At 40.7% G+C, this 26,926-nt stretch overlaps 1 protein-coding gene and 1 long non-coding RNA gene across 3 annotated transcripts; one reads left to right on the plus strand and one right to left on the minus strand.

Annotated features, from left to right (window-relative positions):
• Window positions 1-12,655: 12,655 nt before the first annotated feature.
• Window positions 12,656-13,991, minus strand: LOC127775045 (uncharacterized). 2 transcript variants are annotated; one of them, XR_008017862.1, is made up of 6 exons: window positions 13,828-13,991; window positions 13,493-13,749; window positions 13,315-13,425; window positions 13,168-13,246; window positions 12,972-13,064; window positions 12,656-12,889 (listed from the first exon to the last, which is right to left on the minus strand). It is a non-coding gene; the product is annotated as an uncharacterized LOC127775045 (long non-coding RNA). The 2 variants fall into 2 exon arrangements; XR_008017861.1 differs by having other exon boundaries at window positions 13,493-13,991.
• Window positions 13,992-25,074: 11,083 nt separating this feature from the next.
• On the plus strand, window positions 25,075-26,513 carry LOC127774537 (E3 ubiquitin-protein ligase ATL9-like). The gene has a single exon (XM_052300797.1). The coding sequence runs from the start codon at window positions 25,280-25,282 to the stop codon at window positions 25,877-25,879; it is 600 nt and encodes a 199-aa protein (XP_052156757.1). The 5' UTR covers window positions 25,075-25,279; the 3' UTR covers window positions 25,880-26,513.
• The last annotated feature ends 413 nt before the right edge of the window (window positions 26,514-26,926 follow it).

The following is a 26,926-nucleotide window of genomic DNA, read 5'->3' on the forward strand; positions in this document are numbered from 1 at the left end:
ACAATCAATCAATCGAATCGTTTTTCATATTGCTTTTAGTTTTCTCTTAGTTTGTCCATCTTTGTCGGTTTGCGCTGTAAACCGTCCGCCACCGCTGCGAGAGTGCGACATTTCTTTGTAGGTTTATCCTGAAAACCTTCCGTTTTGCCCACGAGACGGGTAGATATCTAGAAATTGGCTCCGCTAGCCGGTTTAGTTATCAAAACCCATCTAGGTTTAGCTCTTTGCTAGATCGAGGTGGTTGGCGACTCTAGGATCACCGCAAGGCTTAAGGTGCTGCGATCGTGCTTGTCAACTTGTCAAAAAACTTGCCAACACGATTTTTGGCGACTCCGCTGGGGAGGAGATCCGTTCATCATCAACTCAACTTCGACTGCGCCATGACGAAGCCGCCATCCAAGACGGAGGTGGAGCCATCCAATGTGATACCGGTCACATTGGAGGATTTCGAAGGAGAAGACCGCAAAGCTATGGAGGAGTACATCAACGAACTCACACGGGAGACGTTGATGAGGGCAAGCACTAGGACTCGTCAAGGCGTGATCATCAAGCCCGGACCATGTCCTAAGCTCGCCCCCGATTTGGTAAGCAATGATGAGGTAACACAATCTATCCAACAACAAGTAGCATCTACAATAGATTCATCTATGATTGCTTTTAAAGATAAGTTAGATGCAACTTTTGAGGGTAAATTTGATGAGTTTTTAAGGGTTAAATTCGGCCCTCTTATGGCCGATTACATGTCAAAGGATAAAGCCTCTACCACTGCTAACCAACCTCCTATAGACCAAACGGGTAGTAAAACCGATGGAGCGGCGCACACGGCCGGTCTGACCGGGCCTGATGGCCGGTCAGACTGCGACTTAGCCGTCGGTCCGACCGGCCAAACGGCCGGTCAGACCGGGTATTACCCTGGCGGTCAGACCGATACTCAGGCCGGTCCGACCGCGCCTCTGGATGCCGGTCAGATCGGGCCCTGGGCCGGTCAGACTGGCGCGATTACACCGATACAGGGAATAGATGCAATGACTAATGCTAGTTATTGTATCATCTTAGAACATTTGATCCTCCTGTATCTAGTGCTGCAAATAGTCCCCAAGTTCCCCCACATGTTCCTAATGCTTATAATGATGTTGCTAGGGGGTATCCTCCCGATAATAGACAAGGCCAATATAATCATATTGCGCCACAGACACAACCTATTAGGCCACCAAATCCACCACCAAATCAACATGGGCCTAATAATATGGAGGATATAATTAGTGAGATTATTAGGAATAGATTCGGGATTAAAACTAGGAATCATGCTAGGGTTTACAAAAAGCCGTATCCTGATTATTATGATAATGTGCCGTTTCCCCGTAATTATAGAGTTCCCGAATTTACCAAGTTTAGTGGTGAAGATGGTAAGACCACATGGGAGCATGTAGGTCAATTTTTAGCGCAATATGGTGAGGCTAATAGTGATACTTTTAAATTGCGCTTGTTTTCTTTATCTTTGTCCGGTAATGTTTTTACATGGTTTACTTCTTTACCGGCAAATTCTGTTCATACTTGGGTTCAATTAGAAGAAAAATTTCATGATTATTTCTATACTGGAGAAACTGAGCTTAGGTTATGTGATTTAACATCGGTTAAGCAAAAGTATAATGAGCCTGTCATTGATTATATTAAGAGATTTAGGGATGTTAGAAACCGATGTTATAGTTTGAATATAACTGATAGAGATTTGGCTGGTCTTGCTTTTAAGGGTTTAATTGCTCCTCTTAGAGAAAGACTAGATGGCCAACAATTTCTTGATGTTAGTTAACTTATGCAAAGGGCTCTGGCTCAAGAAAGCTGGGTTAAGGATAATAAAAAACTTGTTAGATCATATGACAAAAAGCCTAATGTTAATGTGATTGATTACCCTGAGGCTAGTGATAGTGAAGAGGAGGGTGATCATGATATATATGTTGCTGAATGGTCATGGACTAACAAAAACAAGCCTTTTGTTTGCTCTAACCTAATGCCGACTCCTCGCAAAAATCGGCAAAGTGAGATTAAATATAGTTTTGATGTGGCTAAGTGTGATAAGATTTTTGATTATATTTTACAAGAGAAACAAATTAGATTACCTAAAGGCCATGTCATACCATCTCAAGAAGAGTTAAAACGTCGAGCATATTGTAAATGGTATGATTCTCATTCTCGTTCTACTAATGATTGCAATGTGTTTCGACGACAGGTTCAATCGGCCATAGATGAAGGACGATTGAAGTTCACCGATGGCTCCAAGATGAAGCTTGATCATGATCCTTTTCCGGTGAATACGATTAATTTCAATGATAAGAAGGTGTTGATTCGGCCGGAGCAAGCCGAATCTACTAAGGGAAAAGGAGTGGTCATTGGCGAGCCAAGACCTAAGATGATAGTACCAAAGAAGCCGGAGGTTGGTGTTTGGAAGGAGAATAAGAATGAAGCTTCAACTTCTAAAGCCCCTAGGAAGACCAAAGTGACTTTTGATATGCTTTTGAAGAAGTATGAGAAGCAAGGTGGTGAGAAGGCTCGCAACAAAGGAAAAAGACCAAGATCACCTCCTAGGGAGCGATTTGGTCATTCACCGAGACGATCGCATTCACCTCCATATCATCATCCAGAAGACATGTCATGGAGTTCTTATTCAATGCCGCCGCCGGGTTATCCTTATCCTTATTATATGCCATTGGGGGCAACACCGCCAATATTCAACCATATACCTCCAATGCAATTCAACCAAGGGTGGGGAGGACCAAGAAGGCCAATTCATGAGCGTTTGTCTTCACCAAACAATGGCCGGTTTAATGGTAGGAACTGAGCCAATGAAGAAAGGAGGGAAGTAAAGCGTGTTAAGGTGGAGGCAAGGACTTCGGAAGTAATTACCATCAAAGGGGGGTCTCATGATGTGCCAATACCTTCTGGAGATGAAGTTGGAGAGTCCTCAAGCAAAAAGTCCGAAGCCGGTACCAGCTCATCGTAGTCGGCCGGTCTGACCAGGCCCCCTGGCCGGTCTGACCGCAACCATACGGCTGGTCTGACCAGGCCATCAAGCCAGTCTGACCGCCGACCCGACGACGGTCCAACCGATGCCTCAGGCCGATCTGACCGTGCGCCAAATGTCGATCTGACCGGCGCATCTGGCTGGTCTGACCGGGCTCTAGCGCCGGTTTGATAGGAGGATTGCAAAGGGCGATGTGAGGGCTTCATCGTCTTCAAGCAAAATCAATAGAGGACATTATTTACCTCCTAGAACAAAGCCGAATCCTAGGTGGATGCCTAAGGATTTAACGGCTACTCAAAAGAGAAGGTTGCAACGTCTTCGGGCTCAAGAGATAAGAGAGAAAAAAGACGAAGAGCAAAGAGATAAAAGGTTCAATGAGTTGCGACCACCACCGGTATGGAGGCGTAAATCCATAGAGAAGGAAAAACCGATTGTTGTAGAGGAGAAGGAGGAGCAATCGGTTGATAAAGGTGAATCATCTCCAAAAGAAGATATGGATATCAATATGGTATGTATGTTGCCTATGGAGTTTTGTGCTATGGATAAAGCTGAGGTTGCTCAATTTTCATTGGGTCCTAAAGACACGGTTTTTGAGAAGCCCGATGAGTCAAACCGTCACATGAAGCCTCTCTATCTCAAAGGCCATGTTGATGGGAAGCCGGTCTGTAGGATGCTAGTGGATGGAGGTGCCGCCGTTAACTTGATGCCGTACTCATTATTCAAGGAGTTGGGGCGTGAGGATGATGAGTTGAAGAAGACCAACATGATTCTCAATGGCTTTAATGGTGAACCAACGGAGGCAAAGGGTATCTTTTCGGCGGAGCTCACCGTGGGAAACAAGACGCTACCAACCGCTTTCTTCATCGTCGATGTACAAGGTAACTATAATGTTATTTTGGGTCGTTGTTGGATTCATGCCAATTGTTGTGTGCCTTCTACCTTGCATCAATGTTTAATTCAATGGGACGGCGATGATGTTGAAATTGTTCAAGCGGATACATCGGCTGAGGTTGCAATGGCCGATGCTACTTTTGAGTGGCGTCATGGGAATATCCAATGCTTATCGGGGCGGGATCTTTCTAGCTATGATTTTATTAGTATCTCTGATGGCAAATTTGTACCTATCTCTGTAAAGCCGGCTAGTGTCGCACGGCTAAGCCATGTAAATTTGTATAATGAGTAAGGAGGCTAATTTAGAGTGGATACAAAAGAGGGTGCAAGAATATCGGTCTACAAAGAACGATACTGGTGAAACTGTTGAAGATTTTGATGAAGTGGAAAAGCTTGGAGAAGGGTTTACATCGGCCGATCCATTAGAGGAAGTAGACATAGGTGATGGAACCAAACCAAGGCCGACTTTTGTAAACAAAAATATGAGAGCCGATTATAAGGTTAAGATAATCGAGCTACTTAAAGAATATGTTGATTTCTTTGCATGGGAATATTGTGAAATGCCGGGTCTTAGCCGTGAGCTTGTTGAGCATCGGCTTCCAATTAAACCGGATTTTAGGCCTTATAAGCAACCACCTTGTCGTTTTAATCCTTTGCTATATGACCGAGTCAAAGAGGAGATTGATCGGTTGTTGAAGCCGGGTTTATTAGGCCATGTCGTTATGCGGAGTGGGTTTCTAGCATAGTCCCGGTGGAGAAGAAGGGGAGTGGTAAGATTAGAGTTTGCATAGAATTTAGAGATTTAAATAAAGCCACTCCCAAAGATGAGTATCCTTTGCCTATAGCCAACATGATGATTAATGATGCCTCAGGTCATAAGGCGATTAGCTTTCTAGATGGTAATACCAGCTACAATCAAATCTTTATGGCGGAAGAGGATATGTACAAAACGGCTTTGAGGTGCCCGGGATTTGTTGGTTTATTTGAGTGGGTTGTTATGACTTTCGGATTGAAGAACGCCGGTGCAACATATCAAAGGGCAATGAATTTGATCTTTCATGATTTGCTAGGTATTATCTTAGAGATCTACATTGATGATATTGTTGTCAAATCGGATGGTATGGAATGACACATAGCCGATTTGAGGTTAGCTTTTGAGAGGATGTGCCGGTATGGTTTAAAGATGAACCCACTTAAATGTGCTTTTGGTGTGTCAGCGGGGAAGTTCTTAGGATTCATAGTGCATGAGAGAGGAGTTGAGATTGATCCTAAGAAGATAGAAAAGATTCGTGATTTCAAAGCGCCGACATGCAAGAAGGAGGTTCAGAAGTTGCTAGGTAAGGTGAATTATTTGAGGAGGTTTATTTCTAACCTAGCGGGTAAAATCGATGCTTTTGTTCCTATACTTCGCTTGAAAAAGGAAGCCGATTTCACTTGGGGGGCAAAACAACAAGAGGCGTTCGAAGAGTTGAAGAGATATTTGTCTACTCCACCCGTTGTGCGAGCGCCTAAAGCCGGAAAGCCTTTTCGGTTATATATTGCCTCCGAAGACAAAGTCATTGGTGCCGTTTTGACGCAAGAGGAAGATGGCAATTTATATATCATTACATATTTGAGCCACCGTCTTTTGGATGCTGAAACGAGGTATGTCTTTATAGAGAGACTTTGTTTATGCTTATACTATGCTTGTACCAAATTGAGGCATTATTTGTTATCTAGTACATGCATAGTTGCTTGCCAAGCCAATGTTATTAAACACATGTTGCAAAGGCCAATTCTAAGTGGAAGAATTGGCAAGTGGGCATATGCTTTGATAGAATATGATTTGGCTTATGAACCATTGAAATCTATGAAAGGCCAAATTGTATGTGATTTTATAGTAGACCATCATATAGATATTGCTTATGAGGGAGAGGTTTGCTTAGTTGAAGTTATACCTTGGAAGATTTATTTTGATGGTTCTTCTTGAAAAGAAGGTCAAGGCATAGGGGTAGTTTTGTTTTCACCTAAAGGCATGTGTTATGAAGCATCGGTTCGTTTGGAGTATTATTGTACAAATAATCAAGCTGAATACAATGCTTTATTATTCGGCTTACAAGTTATGGAGATGGTTGGAGCTAAATACGTGGAGGCTTTTGGTGATTTGGAATTGGTGGTGCAACAAGTCGCCGGAGTCTACAAATGCTTGGACAGATCACTAAATAGGTACCTCAATTCATGTTTAGATATTATTGCCAATTTTGATAATTTTGCTATTAGACATATTGCTAGGCATGATAATTCTAGAGCAAATGACTTGGCACAACAAGCATCTGGCTATCATGTGAAGAAGGGATTATTTCTGATATTAGAAGAGCCAGTGCTTGATTTTAAATCTTTGTGCGAAATTGGCAAAACTGGAGACCAGCGGCGGTCTGACCGGCATTGCACGGCCGGTCTGACTAGTGACCAGGGGCGGTCTGACCGGCCCCATGTTGCCGGTCTGACCGGCGACCCCGAGCGGTCTGACCGGCCTTGCGTGGCCGGTCTGACCGGTTCTGGGCAGAACGCTGGGGGGCACGTTTCAATCAATTTAGAGGCCGAATTAAGTGTGAATTCGGATATTTGTACCCAGGGAACAGAAGAAGATTGGAGAATTCCTTTGATTCGATATTTGAAAGATCATACACTTAAGGTTGATCGGAAAATTCGGCGGCAAGCATTTAAATATACATTGCTTGATGGAGATTTGTATCGCCGAAATATAGATGGTGTCTTGTTGAAGTGCTTAGATGAAGATCAATCTAAAGTGGCTATGGGAGAGGTACATGAAGGAATTTGTGGAACTCATCAATCGGCCCACAAGATGAATTGGTTGCTTAGGAGAGCGGGGTTCTATTGGCCGAAAATGATTGATGATTGCTTCAAATATTATAGAGGATGCGAGGCTTGTCAACGGTTCGGCAATGTTCAATTGGCGCCCGCCGCCGTGTTGAATCCCATAATCAAACCATGGCCGTTCCGAGGATGGGCTTTGGATTTCATTGGTCAAATTTATCCTTCATCATCAAAGGGGCATAGGTTCGTGCTAGTTGCTACGGATTACTTCACCAATTAGGCAGAAGCTGTGCCTTTGAAGAATATGACTCATACGGAGGTAATTGACTTTATTTTGAAGCATATTATCCATAGATTCGGTATTCCACAAACATTAATTACGGATCAAGGTGCTTCTTTTATGTCTAAGGAAGTGAAGAGCTTTACCGAATCTTATGGTATTAAATTGTTGAGTTCTTCTCCTTACTACTCTCAGGCTAATGGACAAGCCGAGTCGAGTAATAAGACATTGCTGAAGTTAGTGAAGAAGAAGATTGAGGAACACCCAAAGAGGTGGCATGAGATGCTTTCCGAAGCATTGTGGGCGCATAGGATTTCTAAACATGGTGCCACTAAAGTCATTCCTTTTGAGTTGGTTTATGGTCAAGAAGCCGTTTTACCGGTGGAGGTAAATCTTGGTTCTCTTCGTTATATCAAGCAAGATGATTTGTCAAGTGAAGATTACAAGACGTTGATGGGAGACAACCTTGATGAAGTCATCGACAAGCGCTTGAAGGCATTGGAAGAGATAGAGAAAGAGAAGAAGAGGGTGGCCAAGGCATACAACAAGAGGGTGAAAGCAAAGTTGTTTCAAGTTGGAGACTTGGTTTGGAAAACAATTTTGCCTTTGGGTACTCGATCCAAGGAGTTCGGTAAGTGGTCTCCTAGTTGGGAGGGTCCTTATCGAGTGTGCGGCATTGTTCGAGGGAACGCATACTTTTTGGAGACACTTCAAGGGGAGCGTTTTCAGCGAGCAATCAACGGGAAATACTTGAAGAAATACTTCCCGAGCGTTTGGCAAGACGCTTAGGAGGTGCTATGGCCGGTAATTGGATTATCGTCCTAAGACCAAAACATGTTCTATGATTTTAGATTCACATTGTTCATCAAAAAGGCAGGGGGGCATGTGTTTACACCCAAATTTGGCACCTAGGACTAAAATAGGAAAGATTGCCAAAATTTGGAAGTCTACCGGTTTGCTCCGAGTGGGCCGGTCCGACCGCCGTGTGTTGGGCGGTAAGACCGCCGGTTCAGGGCCGGTTAGACCGGCGGTATGTGGCCGGTCTGACCGGCAGGTCCGAGTCCGACTCTGTTTCGTCGGGTCTCGAGGTTTCCTTACTCAGGAAGGCATGTTTCGGATTTCCTTTAGTTTCTATCCCGAGTTGGACGTGGAGGAGGGCCTGTAGAAGGCAAGACCAACCCCTATATAAGGGACATGGCTGGTTCATTGTTAAAAATCAATCTACAATCAATCAATCGAATCGTTTTTCATATTGCTTTTAGTTTTCTCTTAGTTTATCCATCTTTGTCAGTTTGTGTTGTAAACCGTCCGCCGCCGCTGTGAGAGTGTGACATCTCTTTGTAGGTTTGTCCTGAAAACCTTCCGTTTTGCCCACGAGACGGGTAGTTATCTAGAAATTGGCTCCGCTAACCGGTTTAGTTATCAAAACCCATCTACGTTTAGCTCTTTGCTAGATCGAGGTGGTTGGCGACTCTAGGATCACCTCAAGGCTTAAGGTGCTGCAATCGTGCTTGTCAACTTGTCAAAAAAGTTGCCAACAATATTGATTCTGTGATGTGATTGATCCGGGGTGACGAGGAGCTTCGAGCCAGCTCTTCTTCTTTTTCTTCTTTCGTAGGTCTCAAATATGTGCTGATTTGGCACAAATAAGTGTACTCATCAGAGCCGCAATTATGGTGCCAGTTGCAGAACCAGTACCGACTAGGGTTTCTGCACTACTGTATAACAATAAGTGTGCTTGGCTGATAACATTGAGGATTCAAGATAGCATGAAGGTCAATTTTTTTATAGCAATTCATGATAAGTACTCATTCCATATTTTAATGTATGACACCGTTGACTTTTCGACCAACGTTTGACCATTTGTTTTATTCAAAATTTTTGTGTAAATATAAAAACATTTATGTCATGCTTAAACCTTAAAGAACATTTGATGATGAATCAAGTCACATTAAAATAAATAATAATTGCATAAATTTTTTGAATAAAACGAATGGTCAAACGTTGGACAAAAAGTTAACAGCGTCATACATTAAAATATGGAGGTAGTAGTATTATAACATGAAAACTAACTTACAGAGATAGCAAAACCTCTCATGTCTGTACGCTTATGTACAAAGAAAGGTCCTAACAGCTATAAGTATAACCTAGCTCCTAACATAAGCCAAAATGTCTGTGCATTAGTTCAGTGTTCCGCGCGAAAAATCTGCACCCATCGATCGCACCCTGTGGGCGACGCGTACCTGATTTCGGGCTTGCAAAATCTGCAATTGATGCATCACTACTGCGAGATGGGAAAAACAAAACCCACTTGCAATATCTCTATATTCTCTGTTCATATGCATGCATATGTCCATTCTGAATTCCTGATCAAGCTGGATAGATAGATTCTAAGCTCTTTTTCAGAAAGATACATATATATTCCCATGGTTTTTTGCCCACCCAGCGTAGCCAAGAGTCATCAGCCAATTAAGCTTGCAATGCAGTAGAGGCCATCGATTCTTTTGACCTAGCATCTCAGCATGAGCCGGTTTACAACTAACACCCACTAATCCTTCCTCTCCTGGCATAGCTAAGTCCTAATCCATTTTCAACCCTTTGTTAATTACTCTTTAATTTAGCTAGCTAGCTTAGCTCGTGTTCGTATAAAACGTAGTACAAGGTTCGCTAAGCTAGACGTAGCACGATCTTTCGGCAGCTTAGCTAGCTTGTGGATTAGATATATGGACGGTGGCGGCGGCGCGGGGGGTGACGTCAGCGGCGGCGAGCGGTGGGCGCCGAGCGGGCGGCAGCTCACGGCGAGCCTCGTCGGGCTCAATGTCTTCGTCGTCCTGCTCATCTACTACTACCTCTGGCGATTCTTCTCCGGCAAGAGCGACGGCGGCGTCCCGGGCGGTGGCGGCGGCGGCGACGACGAGGACGCGGAGTCGTCGGCAGCGCCGTCGCGGGCTGTGTCGCCCAAGGCGCGGGACCGGGAGGCGATGGAGCTCGCCATCACCGCGTTGCCCGTCTTCGTCGTGCACGTTCCCACCCCCTCCGACAACTCCGGCGACGGCGACGGCGGCGCGGGCGATGCTGCAGCTGCTGACGCTAACGGCGGCGGCGGCGGCGGCGGCAAGGTGTTGGAGTGCGCGATCTGCATCGCGGAGTTCGCCGACGGCGAGGAGGGGCGGCTGCTGCCGCGGTGCGGGCACCGGTTCCACGCGCGGTGCGTCGACATGTGGTTCCAGCTCCACTCCACCTGCCCGCTCTGCCGCGCCGGCGTCCTGCCGCCGGCTCCAGCGCCGCCGTGTCCCACCACCGCGCCGCACGACGACGACGGCCAGCAGCAGGTCGTCGCGCCACCGCCGGATCACACAGACGACACGAATAGGACAGACAATTGTCCCGTGTGACGAATTAATTAATTAAATTCGACGATCATCGAGAAACGGAAAAAGAAGAAGAAAGAAACATGACTTTCACGTAGATAACATTGTTTGTTGGTGATGAGAAAGAATGTAAGATCAGTTCTAACAGTTCTTCTCTCTCTTTTTTTGTGTTAATTAATTATTTTTTTGGGTTTGTTTGATGTGTTTAATTTCACTCTTGTGTGTACAGTTATTTAGTTGACATTGACATTAACTGCACATGCATGTGACTATTTATTGTGGGGGTTACGCAACATGCAGCTTTAATTAATGTTTGGTCAATTAATCACTTGCATCCTAGTAGCAGTGAAGCATTCAAACTGAACGTGTGCTTTAGTAGATTATACAGTACTCTTTCACAGCAGCTACAATAGCATACTATAAACCAGCTATAAACATATTTTAAAAAAATAAAACATGAGAGAGAAGAGTAGTGGGCTACAGATTTATAGTCAGCTGCAGCACGAACTCCAAGAGACAATGTGTGTATGATAGGTGGGACCAGGTATTAATAGTGTAGTACTCCCTCCATCCCAAAATATTTGACACCGTTGACTTTTTTAAATATGTTTGACCGTTCGTATTATTTAAAAAATTTAAGTAATTTTTAATTCTTTTCCTATCATTTGATTCATTGTTAAATATACTTTTATGTATCCATATAGTTTTACATATTTCTCAAAAGTTTTTGAATTAGACGAACGGTCAAACATGTTTTAAAAAGTCAACAATGTCAAACATTTAGAGAATGAGGGAGTATATGTTTATAGATAACTATTGTATGAATTGACTATTGGATTGACTATAGATGATTTGAAACTAGTAGTTGGCTATTGCTTTTAGAATAAAGTCATTTTGACAAAGTTTCTAGACAAATATAATCATATTTACAACACCAAATTAATTTCATTAAATCGATAATTGAATATATATTCATAATATATTTGTTTTGGATTGAAAATACTTAGCTTAAAAAGATTGACTTTGGCCGAAGTTAAAATGACTTATAATATAAAATAGAGGTAGGATATGCATACGGTGAAACTGACACAAGCAGTTCTGGATAATTGTGACAAGAGCGGATCAAGAAGCTAGAAAGCAGCTCTAAAACTCCTCAGAAGTCAAAATATAATATAAATTGACAGCTCTGAAGAATGTTCTCTCCATCGATACTAATAGCGTTAATTTTTCTGATGATCGACCCTTTTTTCTAAATATCGATATAGCAGGAACAGAGCAATCGGGACACAACGGTATCTTTGATAGCCCGCATCCGCATTCGAGTTAATTAGGCTCATCTCGTGCAAATTGCATTCATGTAGCCAGGACGAGAAAAATCGCATACCGAGGAACTTTTTTATATTAATAACAATTTATGATTAGTGTATAAATTAAATAGACAAAATGAATTATTATAATTAAATATGTAGGATTTAGAAATTTTTATCCTTGAATTGCAACAGGTTACATCATTCCTAACCATTTCTATTGCAGTTTTATGTAATCAACCAAACACAATCTTTTCATGTGCAAAAATGTCGCCATGCTCCTTGCAACCAAATAATATATATTTATGTCACTACTACGGAAATCATCTTTCGTGGCGGCCATTTTGGTTTCCGTTGGCGGAAATCGCAGCCGCCACAAAGCAAAGGCCATTGAAAATGTAGATCTTCGCTGGCGGTTATCTACCGCCAGCCAAAATATGTCTTTGCTGGTGGTCGACAAAGGAACGCCCGCCAGCAAAGACATGTCTTCGCTAGCGGTACCTTTAGGAAGGCCGCTAGAGAAGACAATTCTTCGTTGTAGGCGGACATAACCCAGCCACCGGCAAAGAAGTATCTTCGCTTGCGGTAGCCTTAGGACGGCCGCCAGCGAAGATATTTCTTTGCTGGCGGCTTAAATATTTTAGGCCACGTGGCACGCTAGGAAAAATGATCTAAGGCTTCCGTGGATGGACACGTGGCCCGACAGCGAAGATATGGACCGTCCTAATTTTGACACGTGGCCTGTCAGTGAAGATGCAAAATTTTCTAAAAAAAATTAAAAACATTATTATATATAGTATTTTTTCTTTTATTTGTGCGGGTATTTCAGAGTCACACGTGGATGATATAACTAATCGAGCTATCGATAGAGTATGTTCTCTTTCGCGTATTTTAGAGCCACACATGGAGTATGAAGCAGAATAATATACATATATATAATTTTGAAGCACCTATATGTACATTGACAAAATTTGATGGACGACATAACATATACAAGTATTTTGAATGTATTACAAAACCCTAGCAATCTCCTGCTCCAATTAGACAGGGATTCGTTCTCCGGCAGGCCCCAAACTCCTTCCTTGTCGAAAAACTTCCCAAGCTGATGTGCGCACTCACGGTGGATGAAGTAGCACATGTCCCGCTGAATGTCTTGAATGGATTTATCATCGAGCTCTCTTTCAGACTTAGGGAATTTTGGAAGCTGCATCAGATCACGACAAATTAAGGAAATTATTCGCAATAATACAAGTTAGCGACTAATTTAACAAGTGTGTATTACTTACCTCGTCGTAATTCGCGCAATATTTCCCATTAACCCTTAGGAACTCACAACAGTAATATCCGCATATTATGGTTCCCGCTGGTTGCTTGTGATACTTTCAACATCAATAAATTATAAGGTATATTAGGTTATTAAATGGATACACACAGGCATTTATGAAAATTAAGTAGTACTGTTTGGCATCTATATGCACTTACCGGCCACTTATTGCGGACGTATATGTGTTCTCTTGAGTTTATGCGTTATCAGCCTTGCTGGTAATACCTTTTAAATGCACTATTTGCAGATATAATTAATTTACATTCCTCAAAGATTAAAACACGTCATGATAATATATAACTTACAGATCGATAATTCTTAGAAATTCCTGATATGTCTTGATGTCTTTGTCGAGAGAATCCAAGACGATGACTTCATTGTACTTTGGATATAGAAGAAAGACTATCCAATGGTCGCTGCAAACGAAATTGTTAGTCGAACCATGATTATATGTATATACTCTTAGTGGATATTAAAACTTACTCAAAAGCACATGGGGCATAAACACACTCCTTGTCCTGCGCAGATTCAAGCGCTATAGCTACGTAAGAAGCGACATCGAGCAACTTTTCCCGATGCCTTTGTCCTATGTAAGCTGTCCTCTCTTCGGGAGTCATCGCCTTGATGTGTTCTGGTAGCTTCTTCTCGTCTAGCGTGTATGTGTGGTTTGGCTGACTTATCCTGCACGGGTTTAGGTAGCCGACAGGCTTTCTCAACTCTTCGACTTCCACGTAATTCATCTTGCCAACAATGGATGATCAAATGAGCTACGCATATAGGTATAGTGATTTATTAACACGTTCAAGTCTAGCACTTACAGACACCAGATGGCGATCAAATTGGCGTCCAGCCTCTTCCTACGGTAGAGGGAATGCATATCGGAGAAATGGACTTGGAGTAGACAAGGCCTGCTTCAGAAGACGTTCTCCCCACGGCAACTGTGAATGACGAAATGCCTTTGATGGTGCTTGCCCTCATGTACCATTCGTCCCACTCATATATGTTAAACTAATATAGATAGACATGCATATATAGGTTAAACCCTAGCCAGCAGAGCCAAGCCAATCTTATCTAAAACGACTCACAAGATTAGGGACCCATATCCGGCCCATACAAAGTGTACAGTGCATGCCACAGCCATGTCCGATTGATACATGGCGATAGACTATCTGGAGATAGGTTCTATCTATAATCTTAGATGCATGTCCACCCGTTTCTTCCATATCGGCTAAATGGTTATAACAAAATTTTAAAAAATTTGATAAGATAGATTAATATGTAATTTATCACTCCACAAACATTCAAAGATCAAATTTGATTTCTACAAGTTGTAAAAAATAACAAATTAAACTTTAACTATTACACGTATATTCACAGTCAAAATTGTTGTTTTTGTTACAATTTGTAGAAGTTGAATTTTGAATTGCATGTCTGTGGAGTGATATATTATATATTAGTATATCTCGTAGGATCGTAAAGGGTCTTTTCCATCCCAAAATAAGGTAATGGGCTCCTCCACTTATATATTAGGTCACTTACCCTTCCACAGCTAATATGGGACTATTTAACATATCTCGTCAATTTTCTTTTCAAAAAAATTATCATAACCATTTAGTCGACGTATAAGAGCTGAGTGTGTGCTTGAAAGAGTTTCCGTCGACGATCTCTCTGCATGCAACGAATCCGGCCAGCAGAGCCGCCACACACTGGCCGGCCTAGCTTGCTTTGCTATCAAAATCTCCAACTTGTCGGCATCCATCGAGATATACTTATATATAAGTACCTACCTAGCAAGTTTATTATTCGATGTTTCTTCTTCTTCTTTCCATGGATAATTAATAATTAATTAATAAAGATAAGTAGATAACCACGTTCGTTCGTTCCTCATGATCGATCCGCCCTCCCTCAGATCGTACCGGTTTTCGTACGGTTGACCCCGCTCGCAAATAAACAATGATCTTCTTCGATCGGAAAAAGAAAATAAAAAAAGAAAGAAAAGGCAAGGCGCCCCAACATTTTTCTATTCGGCCCGCCGCCTGTGTTTCGATCGATCGATCTATCCGGAAGCGACGACGACGGCGACGTACATACGCACACAGCTAGATCTAGTTATTAGCTGGAGTAGCCTTTCATGAAAGCAACCTAATCTATAATTCTATATAGCTTTTGCTTTGCTTAATTATCTAGATCTTAATTTGGCCTCTCTCTCTAGTTCTTCTCTAGTTCTCTGCAGAATGAATGAATGAATTAAGCCGATCGATCGACATATATGGATGGACAGGAGTAGCAAGGAATGGCACCACATACGATGGATATGATCGAATCGATGCATAGGCAGCATATGGAGCACATATATACGAGGAAGTGTACAATTCAGGAGGAACATGCATGAACTGATGAAGTACATATATTAGTTATATTGAAATTTTAAAAAAAAATCCTTTCAAGGATATATGTTAGTACATATATTTGGTCCTTTGAGTATATTTTAGTTCACGTCAAAATTAAAAGTTTTGTTGAAATTGAAACGATACGATGGAAAAGTTGGAAGTTTGTGTGTGTAGGAAAGTTTTGATGTGATGGAAAAATTGGAAATTTGAAGAAAAAGTTTAGATCTAAACTCGGCTCTAGCTAAGCAACCAGCAACCTGCAGCAGTCTCCTCCATCAAATTAACAAAAATCTATCATGTCGAGCAGCTGAGAAAAGTTAAATAAAGAAGAAGAAGAAGAAGAAGAAAAGGCATAGCTAAGCTAGATTCTCTATATTTCTCTGTCGAGAAAACATAAAAATAAAGGCAAGTGAACGTCACACTCTCCGCCTGTCTAGCAGCGACCTATCCAGAAGACGACTGGCACGATCATCCCTCATCCTGAATGTGAAGACATGACATATATATACTTCCTCGTATATATGACTTGAATTAACAAAATACCTTCAGAAGTAATCCTTTGTCGTTTCCAAGGAAGTATATATTTGAATTGAAGTACATGCATGAACTTGAATTGATGAAGTACAATCCTTTCAAAGGACCAAATATATATATAAAAAATCCATATATGACTTGAATTTAACAAAATACCTTCAGAAGTAATCCTTTGTCGTTTCCAAGGAAGCCATGTCTGCTAACTACTACAAAACATCAAATAGGTGTCGTCACTATAGGTGCCAGAAATACTAAAACCGGCACCTATATGCCTTTTCCCACTTCCCACAGCTTGGAATCGTTAAAAACCGGCACCTTTATCCGGTTCTAAATAAGAACCGACACCTATTCTATAGGTGCCAGTTTTTATAGAAAAAACTGGCACCTTTAATATATTATAGGTGTCGGTTAATTAAAAACCAACACCTGTAATATATTATAGGTTTTTTTAAAAAAAACCGACACCCACATAATCGAGCCGAGCCAGGCGGGTAGATATTTTTCCAACGGTGGGTCCCACACCCACAGGAGATAAGGACGAGGCGTCGAGCGCTCAAGCTGCATCCGTCCAGTTCTTCTTAGCTTCTTCTCTCCTTCTCTCCACTTCCCTTCTCACCATCCTTCTTCTCCTCTCTCTCTCTCTCTCTCTGCGGTGGCGGGAGGGGCGTGGATGGGAGGTGCGGCGGGGGTGGACAGCGTGGAGGCGGCGGGTGGGCCTCCGCCAGATCCGATGGCATGGAGGCAGCTGTGGCCCGGCGGGGGTGGGAGGGGCGGCCGGCCGGGCGTGGCGCCCTCCCGTCCGCCAGATCCGGCGGCGGGAAGGGAGGCGGCGCGGCCCAACGGCGGGACGAGAGGCAGCGGCGCCCTCCCTCCGTCGGATTTGGAGGGGGGCATGCGGCGGCGGTCCGGCGGCAGGAGGTGGTGGTGGCCCGACGGCAGCGGTGGTGACTGGTAGTGGTGGCGCCCTCCCTCCGTCGGATCTGGAGGGGGTGCATGCGGCAGTGGTCCGGCAACAGGGGGTGGTGGTGACCCGGCGGCGGCAGTGGTGGCGCCCTCCTTTGATTTTTCCTAATTTTTGTTATTAGTGAAAGATTGAAGCTGACGCATCGAGCCATCTTTTATGTAGTTTGTGAATGATTTTTGTGAAAGATTCAATGTTAGTGAAAGATTTTTAGGGGGGCTCCTAGCTAGCGTGTGCTCGCTGCTAGCAAGCACTCCTCCCCTATTAACTACCTCTATTAACACTATTAGTTAATATATACTTAACTACCTCTATTAGTTAATATACTTAACACTAATGATAGCAATTAGGAAAGATTGTGGAGATTTTTTTACTAACAGATTGAAAATTTTTTAAGTTAGATTTGAAAACTTTCGATTTAAATTTTAAAATTCAAAGTCAAATTTTGAAAACTTTCAACTCAGATTCGAAAACTTTCAACTCGAGAGTCGAAAACTTTCAAGTCCAGATTTGAAAAATTTGAAAACTTTCAACTCGAGATTCGAAAACTTTCAAGTCCAGATTTGAAAAATTTGAAAACTTTTAAATCGAGATTTGAAAATTTCAACTCGAGATTTGAAAACTTTCAAGTTCAGATTTGAAAACTTTCAAGTCAAGATTTAAAAACTTTCAAATTCAAATTTGAAAATTTTCAACTCAAAATTTAAAAACTTTCAAACTCAAAACATTCTAAAGATTAAAAAAATAATTAGAAAAAAGTGGAAAAAACAAAACAAAAAAAATGGGTAAAGGAAAAGAAAAAAAAAGCGTGGGAGGCGCGCGCGCCCCGATTAGCGATCGCGGATTTCTAGTGATGGTTTTCATGTTTGTTGTTCTATGATGTTTTTTGATTGGGGATTGGGATTGATTTGGGATTTCTGTGGTAGATGAACTCAGCTCGATGCATCGGCTTGATTCAAGACGGTGTATCGAGCCAATTTTTTTGTCTCATGAACCTATCAAAGGTGCCAGTTTTGAAAAAGTGATTGGTGCCGGCTCTGACATCTGTGCCGCTTCCATTGTGCCGGTTGAGAAAACCGACACCTAATAGGGTTTTTCCCAACCAGCACTGTTAACGTTTTCTGTGGTAGTGGCTCAAGGTCATCAGGGCAATACCATGTCGCACCACTTCAACTGTTGTATCGGAGCGAGATGGATGATCAATTAGTGTGAAGATTGGAGTAAATTAGATGTGTGCACTGAAGGGCAAATAATGCATGGGATCAAAGAATCAAGAAATCTTTTTTTAATATACTCCCTCCGTCCCATAATATAAGGGATTTTGACATTTTGCTTGCACTGTTTGACCATTCGTCTTATTCAAAAAATTTTGAAATTATTATTTATTTTATTTGTGACTTACTTTATTACCTAAAGTACTTTAAGCACATCTTTTCGTTTTTTTATATTTGTACAAATTTTTTGAATAAGACAAGTGGTTAAACAGTGCCAGCAAAATATCAATTTATATTAGGGGACGGAGGGAGTATAAGGCCATTTCCAACCCAAACACTAGACATAGTTTCAATAAACTTCATATCATCGAGAAACTAATACTGGACACTACTCTTACAATGCAAACACCAATTTTCCATACTTAAATTTAATGCTACTTATTTCACATGATGTCTTGAATGTTGTGTAGAAATCATGTCTAATGCAAGACCTGATTTCCTTCTTTGTCCTCATTTATTCACTTGCCACATCATCTTTCATCTTATGTGACAGTTTATTTAATGCTATGGACATGATTCTAGTCATTGGGTGAAATGGCCTAATGGAAGCTATCTACTTTTGGCCTCTACACAGAGGACAACATGATGCACGCATCTATTTAAAGGGAGATAATCCCTTATGCCACTGAAAATTGGTTCTTCCCTTATATGCCATTGGTCCAAATTTACGCACTCTCTCATGCCACTACCGTCAGTTGACTGTGTGTTGACCGTTAACTCTCAAGTAAAAAAAGACATATTTGCCCTCTATGAGTTATTAGGCATGCTCTATACTCAGAAGGGTAAATACATCTTTTTTCCTTGAGAATTAGCTATCAACACACGGTCAACTGACGGGAGTGGTATGAGAGGGTGTGCAAATTTGGATCAATGACATATAAGGAAAGAGCCAATTTTCAATGACATATAAGGGAACAGACCAATTTTCAGTGGCATATAACGGATTCTCTCATTTAAAGGTGGGCACCAAAATTTGAATTAGGATGGGTGCGTGGAGTCATAAAAAGAAATCAGGATATATCTTTTGTTGAGTATCCAATGGCTCGATGGAAGCTGTTTTCTATATTTCCTTAATTTTTATTACAGTATATATGGTGTCTACTTCTCTGCTTGAAATGTATACTCAGCACTGCCGGTTTCCCAACTTTCCTCTCTCGTTTTTCACGCACACGTTTTTCAAACAGCTAAACAGTGCGTTTTTTACAAAAAGTTTCTATACGAAAGTTGCTTAAAAAACCATATTGATCCATTTTTGAAAAAAATTAGCAAATACTTAATTAATCACACACTAACGAACCGCTCCATTTTCTGCGCGCATGGTTCCTGATTGGGAACCTCCGGTAACAAACACACCCTAAGTAAAGTTCATTGGCTGGCACACACAATTGCACGCAAGTCTGTTGGCCCAGTGTAAGAAAATAGCACCATGATAAAGGCAAATGTGGAATATACTAAGAGAAACATGTCAAGTTCTCTTTAAAAATACTCGTCTGTTTCCAAATACTTGCCATCATTCAATATTTACATTTAAACTTTGATCACCCTATTTTTTTTATAAAAAAACTACATAAAAGATACCGCGTTATTAAAATGTGTTACATCATAAACATAAGCTTTAAGCTTTGATTCATCCTCTAATAACTATTTACAAGTTATTAGTGGCCAAAGTTGTTGTAACATCACCTCTCAACTAGTGAAAGTATTTGGGAATGGATCGAGGGAGTCCTATAAATTGTACTGTTGCTAGCCTTTGCAGCCTTGTCTCTCTCTTTTTTTTGGTCCTTTTCCTGTGTTAACCATTATCTCTTTGAATTTGCTGTAAGAATAGTTTGATTCAGTATCCAAGGTTGAGCATAAAGGACCTCATAACTCATACTAGAAAATTCATAGGAATCAAATTGGCACTTAGTATATGTTATAACGGGCTAAACATCTCTATCAAAATTAATATAGACCATCTCACAAAACGATGCATTCTAGGGATCAAAAAAATGATTTGACGAGGGGAAGTTTAGAATATATATAATTGCTTCAATGATTCCCCAGTATGTACCACCTTTTCTGTTGGCTGAGCATGAATGCATGCTAGACCGTGGGCTATAATTATGTTTCATGGTACTTGTCATTCTTAATTGTTAAATATGGCATTTTTAACATAAAATGGTAGGCTCCTACCGTGCTATAATTATGTCATTGTTAAATGCTAGACTAGTGGCATTGCCACTTCCATGGACATTATATCATATATTGCAGGCTCAAGAAATTAACAAGTAGAAGAATAAAATTGCAAGGGATCTATATTACATTGTTCATGTGGGTAAGGTGCAGATCTAGCTCACGCAAGTTTGTTATTGATGGATGCATAGTTAGAAAATGGCATAGTGTCTCACTCTAGTATACCGAGGAGCACAACTAAAATAGTTGTAGATGATCACGTTGACAAACCTCTTGGTTTGGCGTTTATGTTATGTTGCAAATTGGTAGTAGTTTGGTATTGAAGTATAAATCTGGTGTTGTGTAATGCTGGTGTGTTAGTTTACATTCATTCAGCCATATATCTACATGACATTAACTATTACTCCTATCATGGTAGTTTGGAAGTTCTTTTGAGGGCCAAGGCAATTTGGAAGTGTTCATTTTTGTTTTGTTTTGGTGAACCTTCTCATAGAGCATATCATTTAAGAGTTGAGATATTTTTATCTGGGCGTATCTACACAAGGTTTAATTTGCATTGACATGAGAAAATACAATTGCAAGATCATGACATGTAAAAGACCATCTTAGAAGACAATTAATCAACAAAAATATGAATTAATTTTATACCCTCAAATTAATCAAACTAAAGTTTGGAATCATGCACTTTCCAAATTCACAAGGGAATCTCTCATAAATATAATTATGCAGATTTAACCTTTATGATCACTCGTTTGCTTTTTGGTGTTGAATCTCTATACTTTTAGCTTCTAGCGATACACTTGCACATAAAAAATGCTAATGCACAACAATTTAATTTGTTTGCCTTTTTTAAAAATTAAACATTAATTTGGAGTTGTTTAGTTTATGTTTTCTGTTCTATATATAGAGTTTAAAACTTTATTACATGAAAAAATGATTATATGAGCTTATATTTTGTATTTGCGGATCTTCGTGCATTCATAAAGGTCATATACATGGATCAGGATCCTGTGACCGGAAAAAACCAACCCAGGAAATCGCCCACAAGGATACATGACACTGTCATTGCTTGAATTTAAAAAAATAATGAGAAAAATATGGTGATCTTCTGCTAATAGATTGGTGAACTTTTATATTTTATTAATCTTCATACTTAATGACAAGTTGAGCAATATTTTTTCTCGATAGACAACATCTAATATTTTGATTTCCTCCATCCCTGGTCTACTCACATGGCGTCATCATTGAAAAGGGACCATGCAGAATCTTGTGAATATTTTGCTCTCTTGAGAACCAAATAAAATACTTGATAAAATATTCATAGAAGATCTTATTCTTGAACCCTATTGGAAGTTATCTTGCGCAGCCACTAATATATTGACACATCAGCAGAACATGTGATGAGCTGGACCGTTAAAAAAATGGTCACACCTTGTGTTAACCACTAAACAATTGACACATCAGCAATGCCATCTGACCAGTCCGGTGAATCAAAGCTTGCTAGTGGAATTCTTTTATATGGAAGTAGTCATGGCTAGTTTTTTTTTTTTTTTTTTTTTTTTGACGGAAGTCATGGCTAGTTTTCATTCACGCACTTTGGATATTTCCATTTTATCGGGTCATGCACAGTCTCACTTTTATTTAAAAATAAATAAATAAAAGTGAGATTAAACTAGGCTTAATAAAACAACATGTAGTACATTTTCCATTGAGTAATTATGAAAGCATCTATGTTCGTCAGCTACAATATTGATGATCCTTAAGAAAAAGAATTAGTGAGAGCTACTCATAATTGCATTAAAGGAATAACAGCATCATGATCATATTTGTTTCTTCTCAATGCCCGACAAACTACTTCACGTACTACTGAAATTCCATATTTGTTTCTTTCCATGCTGTATAATAAATTTGTAATCACACTAATTTATTTCTCCACAAGAGACCACAGTAATCCTGGTTAGTTCAGTTATATGTTTGCATCCTTTAATTCTTTCAAAAGTTAGGTATAACCACTTTTTACTTATGCAATTCACAAAAATGTTTTGCCAATAAATTATGGAACAATATATACCATCTTTATTAGCATATATACCATCTAGTCAGTCTTTATGCCACATAACTTCAAAAATATCTGATTTACATATGTTAATTATACTATATATATATATATATATGTTTTATGTTGCCAATTATTTATAAAATTGGCCTTAATTTCAAAAACTGGCTAGATTAATAAATCTATATCTCTATATCATACTTTCATGTCAAACATTGTTGCAATATTTTCTGAAATGATTAGGATAATTCAAATTATGTTTTCTTATCCTCTATTTGTGTTATTTTTTTACCAAAAAATGTGTTCGCCTGTTTTTTTTAATGATAAACAACTTGTAACAATATAATCATGGTAGAATTTTATTCATTATAAACATGGTAGAACTTTATTCATTATAAACATGGTAGAATTTTATTCATTATAAACATGGTAGAATTTTATTCATCTTCCACTAAAGTTCCAAGACGTAAATACTAATATTTAAGCCACCTTGGATAGCTCTCTCTCAAGAAAAGAAAAGTGAAGTCTAACTAGACTAGAAGTCTCCATGGAAAATCTCGGCATCCATATATTTATACCTATGCAATGGATAAACCCGCCCCCACATCCCCCTCCCTTACGCCCATGCCAAAACACCATCTACGACCTTTCGTTGTGCAAAACAATTTAATTGTTATTTAGCACAGCTCACTTTCAAAGGACATCATCATAGTTTAATAGGTCAGGATCAGCACATAAACCGTACTTTACAACCATATATTGAACCTACGGGCTGCTTTACTCTTTTATATATATGAATAGAGAACAAATGTCTAAGTGCGTGATTTGTGTATGTTAGCTTGCCTATACAAAATAGGCTAGTCATAATACAAACTTTGGATGCTAGGTTGTTACACTTTTTTCTTGCATGTCTTGCTCCAAACATTTGTCTTCTTTCCCATTTTTGACAAACTATTGCTGTATCCACAATTTTGACAAATTGTGAATCTCTCTTATACATGGACAGTTCAATAAATATTGTCGCAAAATAATGTCGTAATTTCATCTTTAACTCAATAAAACTAGTGATAATTCATATATTAGATATGCTTACAAACTTTGTTGTGTTATCTCCTAATTTTCTCAAATTTTAGAATACAACATGTGCACGGGTAACACATCTTTTAAAGTGTACATAGTTGAGAACACTAAAAAGAACTTGCAGTGTGAACTAATAACAGTAGGCCGTGTAAGCATGGTTGCATACTTTGATTTTGGTGGTGTAGCCCCGTGCAACAACTAGATTTTGGTGAAATTACATGGGTTGTGCATTGCTGTGTATTAGCAGCACGAATGATAAAAGTAGTGTGTAGGTTATAAAAGGAGAGGGTGGGGTGGGGGAAGATAGAGTTTGGCGAGACCTTTTTTTTTTTTGGGGGGGGGGGGGATTTACAATTATGACATTGCAGGAATAAGCAGTTTGGTGAGACCTAGAGGTCCAATTCTTGAATTATTTCTTTCCAGCTAGTTTAAGCTCTTTTGAGGATTCATTAGAAGTATTTATTTTTTTAGGGGGAAGGGGGATGACATACAAAAATTTAGTAGAGTACTACGCATATAAATCGTGTGATTTGTATGCCCATACTAATCGGGAATATAAATAAATTCCCACATTAATAAGAAGAAATAATATGTAAATCTAGCTATCAATCAAAGTGATCAAGGCGATACCAGTTATCAATTGAAACAAAAAAAAATCTATGTGTTATAATATATGAATAAATCTAGTTATCCATCCTTGTGAAACTGATTATATAAAGATTGCTTATCAAGTTCAACCTGCTATCTTTAATATTGAATTTGAGAATTAATAAAGTTACTAAATGTGAGACTCCAAGATAAATACAACTTGGTTTTAATAATTTTAAGTTTCAAAATTATTTAATCATGAAGAAATCTCTTATTAATAAACCAAATGCAAAGAGCATTTATAAATGCAACTTGGTACACAACGCAATTATTAATTTTGGGTTTTATAATTATTAAACAAAGAAAAATACTAAGGTGATTCAGAAGTTAGAGTAATTATGTTTTTTTTATAAGTCATGAAGAGCTATAGATTCCAAATCGGCTAAACTCACTATATACTAATTTCAAAAAATTAAGAAAAAAATACTAAATTGATATTACAACACAAGCTAAACATATTTATCTTGTGTTAAGTTCTATTTTGCAGATATTGAAGCTATGAGGTTTATCTTGAAAAGTATTTTCATACTTATATTTTCAATAACTTTTATGATATACTCCATATGATTAGAAAATGAAATGCTAAGCATGTGTATTGGAGATTGTGTCAGATGTTCTATATGACAATTATATTAAAAGATAGGAATGGATGGAGTACAGTATAGTATAAAGGAATAGGTAGCTAGTTAGTTGCATTTTCTCGTGTACATCCATGTAAAAAAAGAAGAAGAAAAAACCATAAATTAATTGCAAGTTCATCCATCAAGAAAAACCAACCTTAAGAACAAGACAACTCCAGTCAAAACCACAAACATCACAAAAGCTCTTAAGTCATCACCATTAGCTGTACATTCCAAAACCCCAAAAGCCAATATATCACCTCCCCCTTCCACTTTTTATAAACCCCTTGTATTCCACTTCTCTCTACACCACCTTAATTTCTCTCCTTCCCATTTTTTGCTATTTTCCCCTCCCTCTCCTCTTCTTCTCTTTGCAAGAACACTTCCAATCATTCTTTTGGTTCTTCACTCGTGATCGATCGATTCACTTTTCAAAAAACAAAAAATAGTTGTGTTTTTTATTGCAACACGATTAGTAGCTATCGTCTGCCTTTTTCTCTTGCCAAAAGCATTTCTTGTTGTGATAATTTTGATGTCGACGGTGGCGGCGCCGGCGGTGGAGGATGCGAGCAAACACTGGGCGCCGCACGGCGCGGTGCTGACGGCGTTCGTCGTCGGGATCAACCTGCTCATGGTCCTCCTCGTGTTCTTCTACTTCTGGCGGTTCTTCTCCGGGAAGCGTGGCCCGCCGCCGTCGTCGTCGTCCATGGCCGGCGGCGCCGATGACGAGGAGGCGGCGTCGTCGGACTCGGACACGTCGCCAGCGGCCTCGCCGAGGGCGTCGTGGCGGCGGCTGCGGGAGTGGCCGGCGGGGCGCCGACAGCAGGAGGAGGACATCGCGTCGTCGCTGCCCGTGTCCGTGTACTCCTCGGCCGACGTCGGGAACGGGAAGGCGGCGGCGGAGTGCGCGGTGTGTATCGTGGAGTTCCGCGACGGCGACCTGGCGCGCCTCCTCCCGCGGTGCGGCCACCGGTTCCACGCCGACTGCGTCGGCGCGTGGCTGCGCCTCCACTCCACCTGCCCGCTCTGCCGCGCCGCCGCGCTCCCCCTCGCCGCCTCCACCGCCACCGCCTCCGTGCCCAACAACAACGACGACCCAAAGGACGACGCCGCCGCGCACTGCCCGGTGTGAGGAGTGCGCGCGCGCATGCGCGGCATCCGCGCCACCACCGCCCCCCTCCCCCTCCCCTCCCCCACCAGCGCAGGCAGCGCATGCCGCTCGCGCTCTCGCCGGCGCGGCGCGCGACACGCGCCGGCGAGAGCGGCAGCATAGAGCTTGGACGATCGAGCACGCAACGGAGGCGGGGCGAGAAGGCGACAGACAAGCATCGTCGGCGGCGTCTTTGTCCAGATGGAATGCATGGTTGGTGATGAGATGAGATGAGATGAGACGAGGCGAGATTTGCCTTCGACTTCAACTCGTACGGCCGCTTTCGTTTACTTTCTTCTTCTCCATCTCTTCTGCTCTTGTGTCAAATCAAACTATACTCTACATTTTCTTTCTTTGTCTCTTTTTTTTTTAGGGGAAAGTATACTCTACATTAATTTGTAGTACATGTGCATATCTCATAAAGGTATATATATGTAGTACTATAGGTATATATCTAAAACATTAATTTGTGTGTGTGCATGTCTTTCGATCTTCTGTATGGTTCTCTGTGTCATTTGTTTGAATGCGATATAATTAGTAGCAGTTGATCGTTGTAATCAAGGCGCTGAATGTATATATATGGATGCAAAAATGCGAGTAAGAAGAGCATTATAAATTAATCGTGTTGGTTAATCTTGTGGTTTAATTTCATGTGGATGCATGATTAATTGCAGTGGCATATGCATGCATGTGCAGTTGATCGAAATGAAATGACCCTAGAAGCCCTTCAATTGCTTGGATTAGTCGTACGTCCAGATAAGTGAGAGCCTATTGCAAAAGGCACTAATTGAAATCGGGCGATCGTACATGTAATTTCGTCGTTACTCATGAAATTTGTCGCTAGCTGATCACCTCAATGATCGTGTGAGTGATGTTAATTGTGGCCAGGACAAGATATGAATTCGTTTCGAATATGGTCGTTAGAGATCTCGCTACAGTCACGCTTTATTGATATATATATATTTTACTTTAGGAAAAAACATTTTGCACAAATTCGCCCGAATTATAAGTCACCTAACGATACCACCA

This window comes from Oryza glaberrima, chromosome 5 (assembly GCF_000147395.1).
Source record: "Oryza glaberrima chromosome 5, OglaRS2, whole genome shotgun sequence".
Taxonomy (NCBI): Eukaryota; Viridiplantae; Streptophyta; class Magnoliopsida; order Poales; family Poaceae; genus Oryza; species Oryza glaberrima.

What these genes read in the sequence shown, in the direction of transcription:
- LOC127774537 (XM_052300797.1), top strand. Translation starts at nt 25,280, where the DNA reads ATGTCGACGGTGGCGGCGCCGGCGGTGGAGGATGCGAGCAAACACTGG.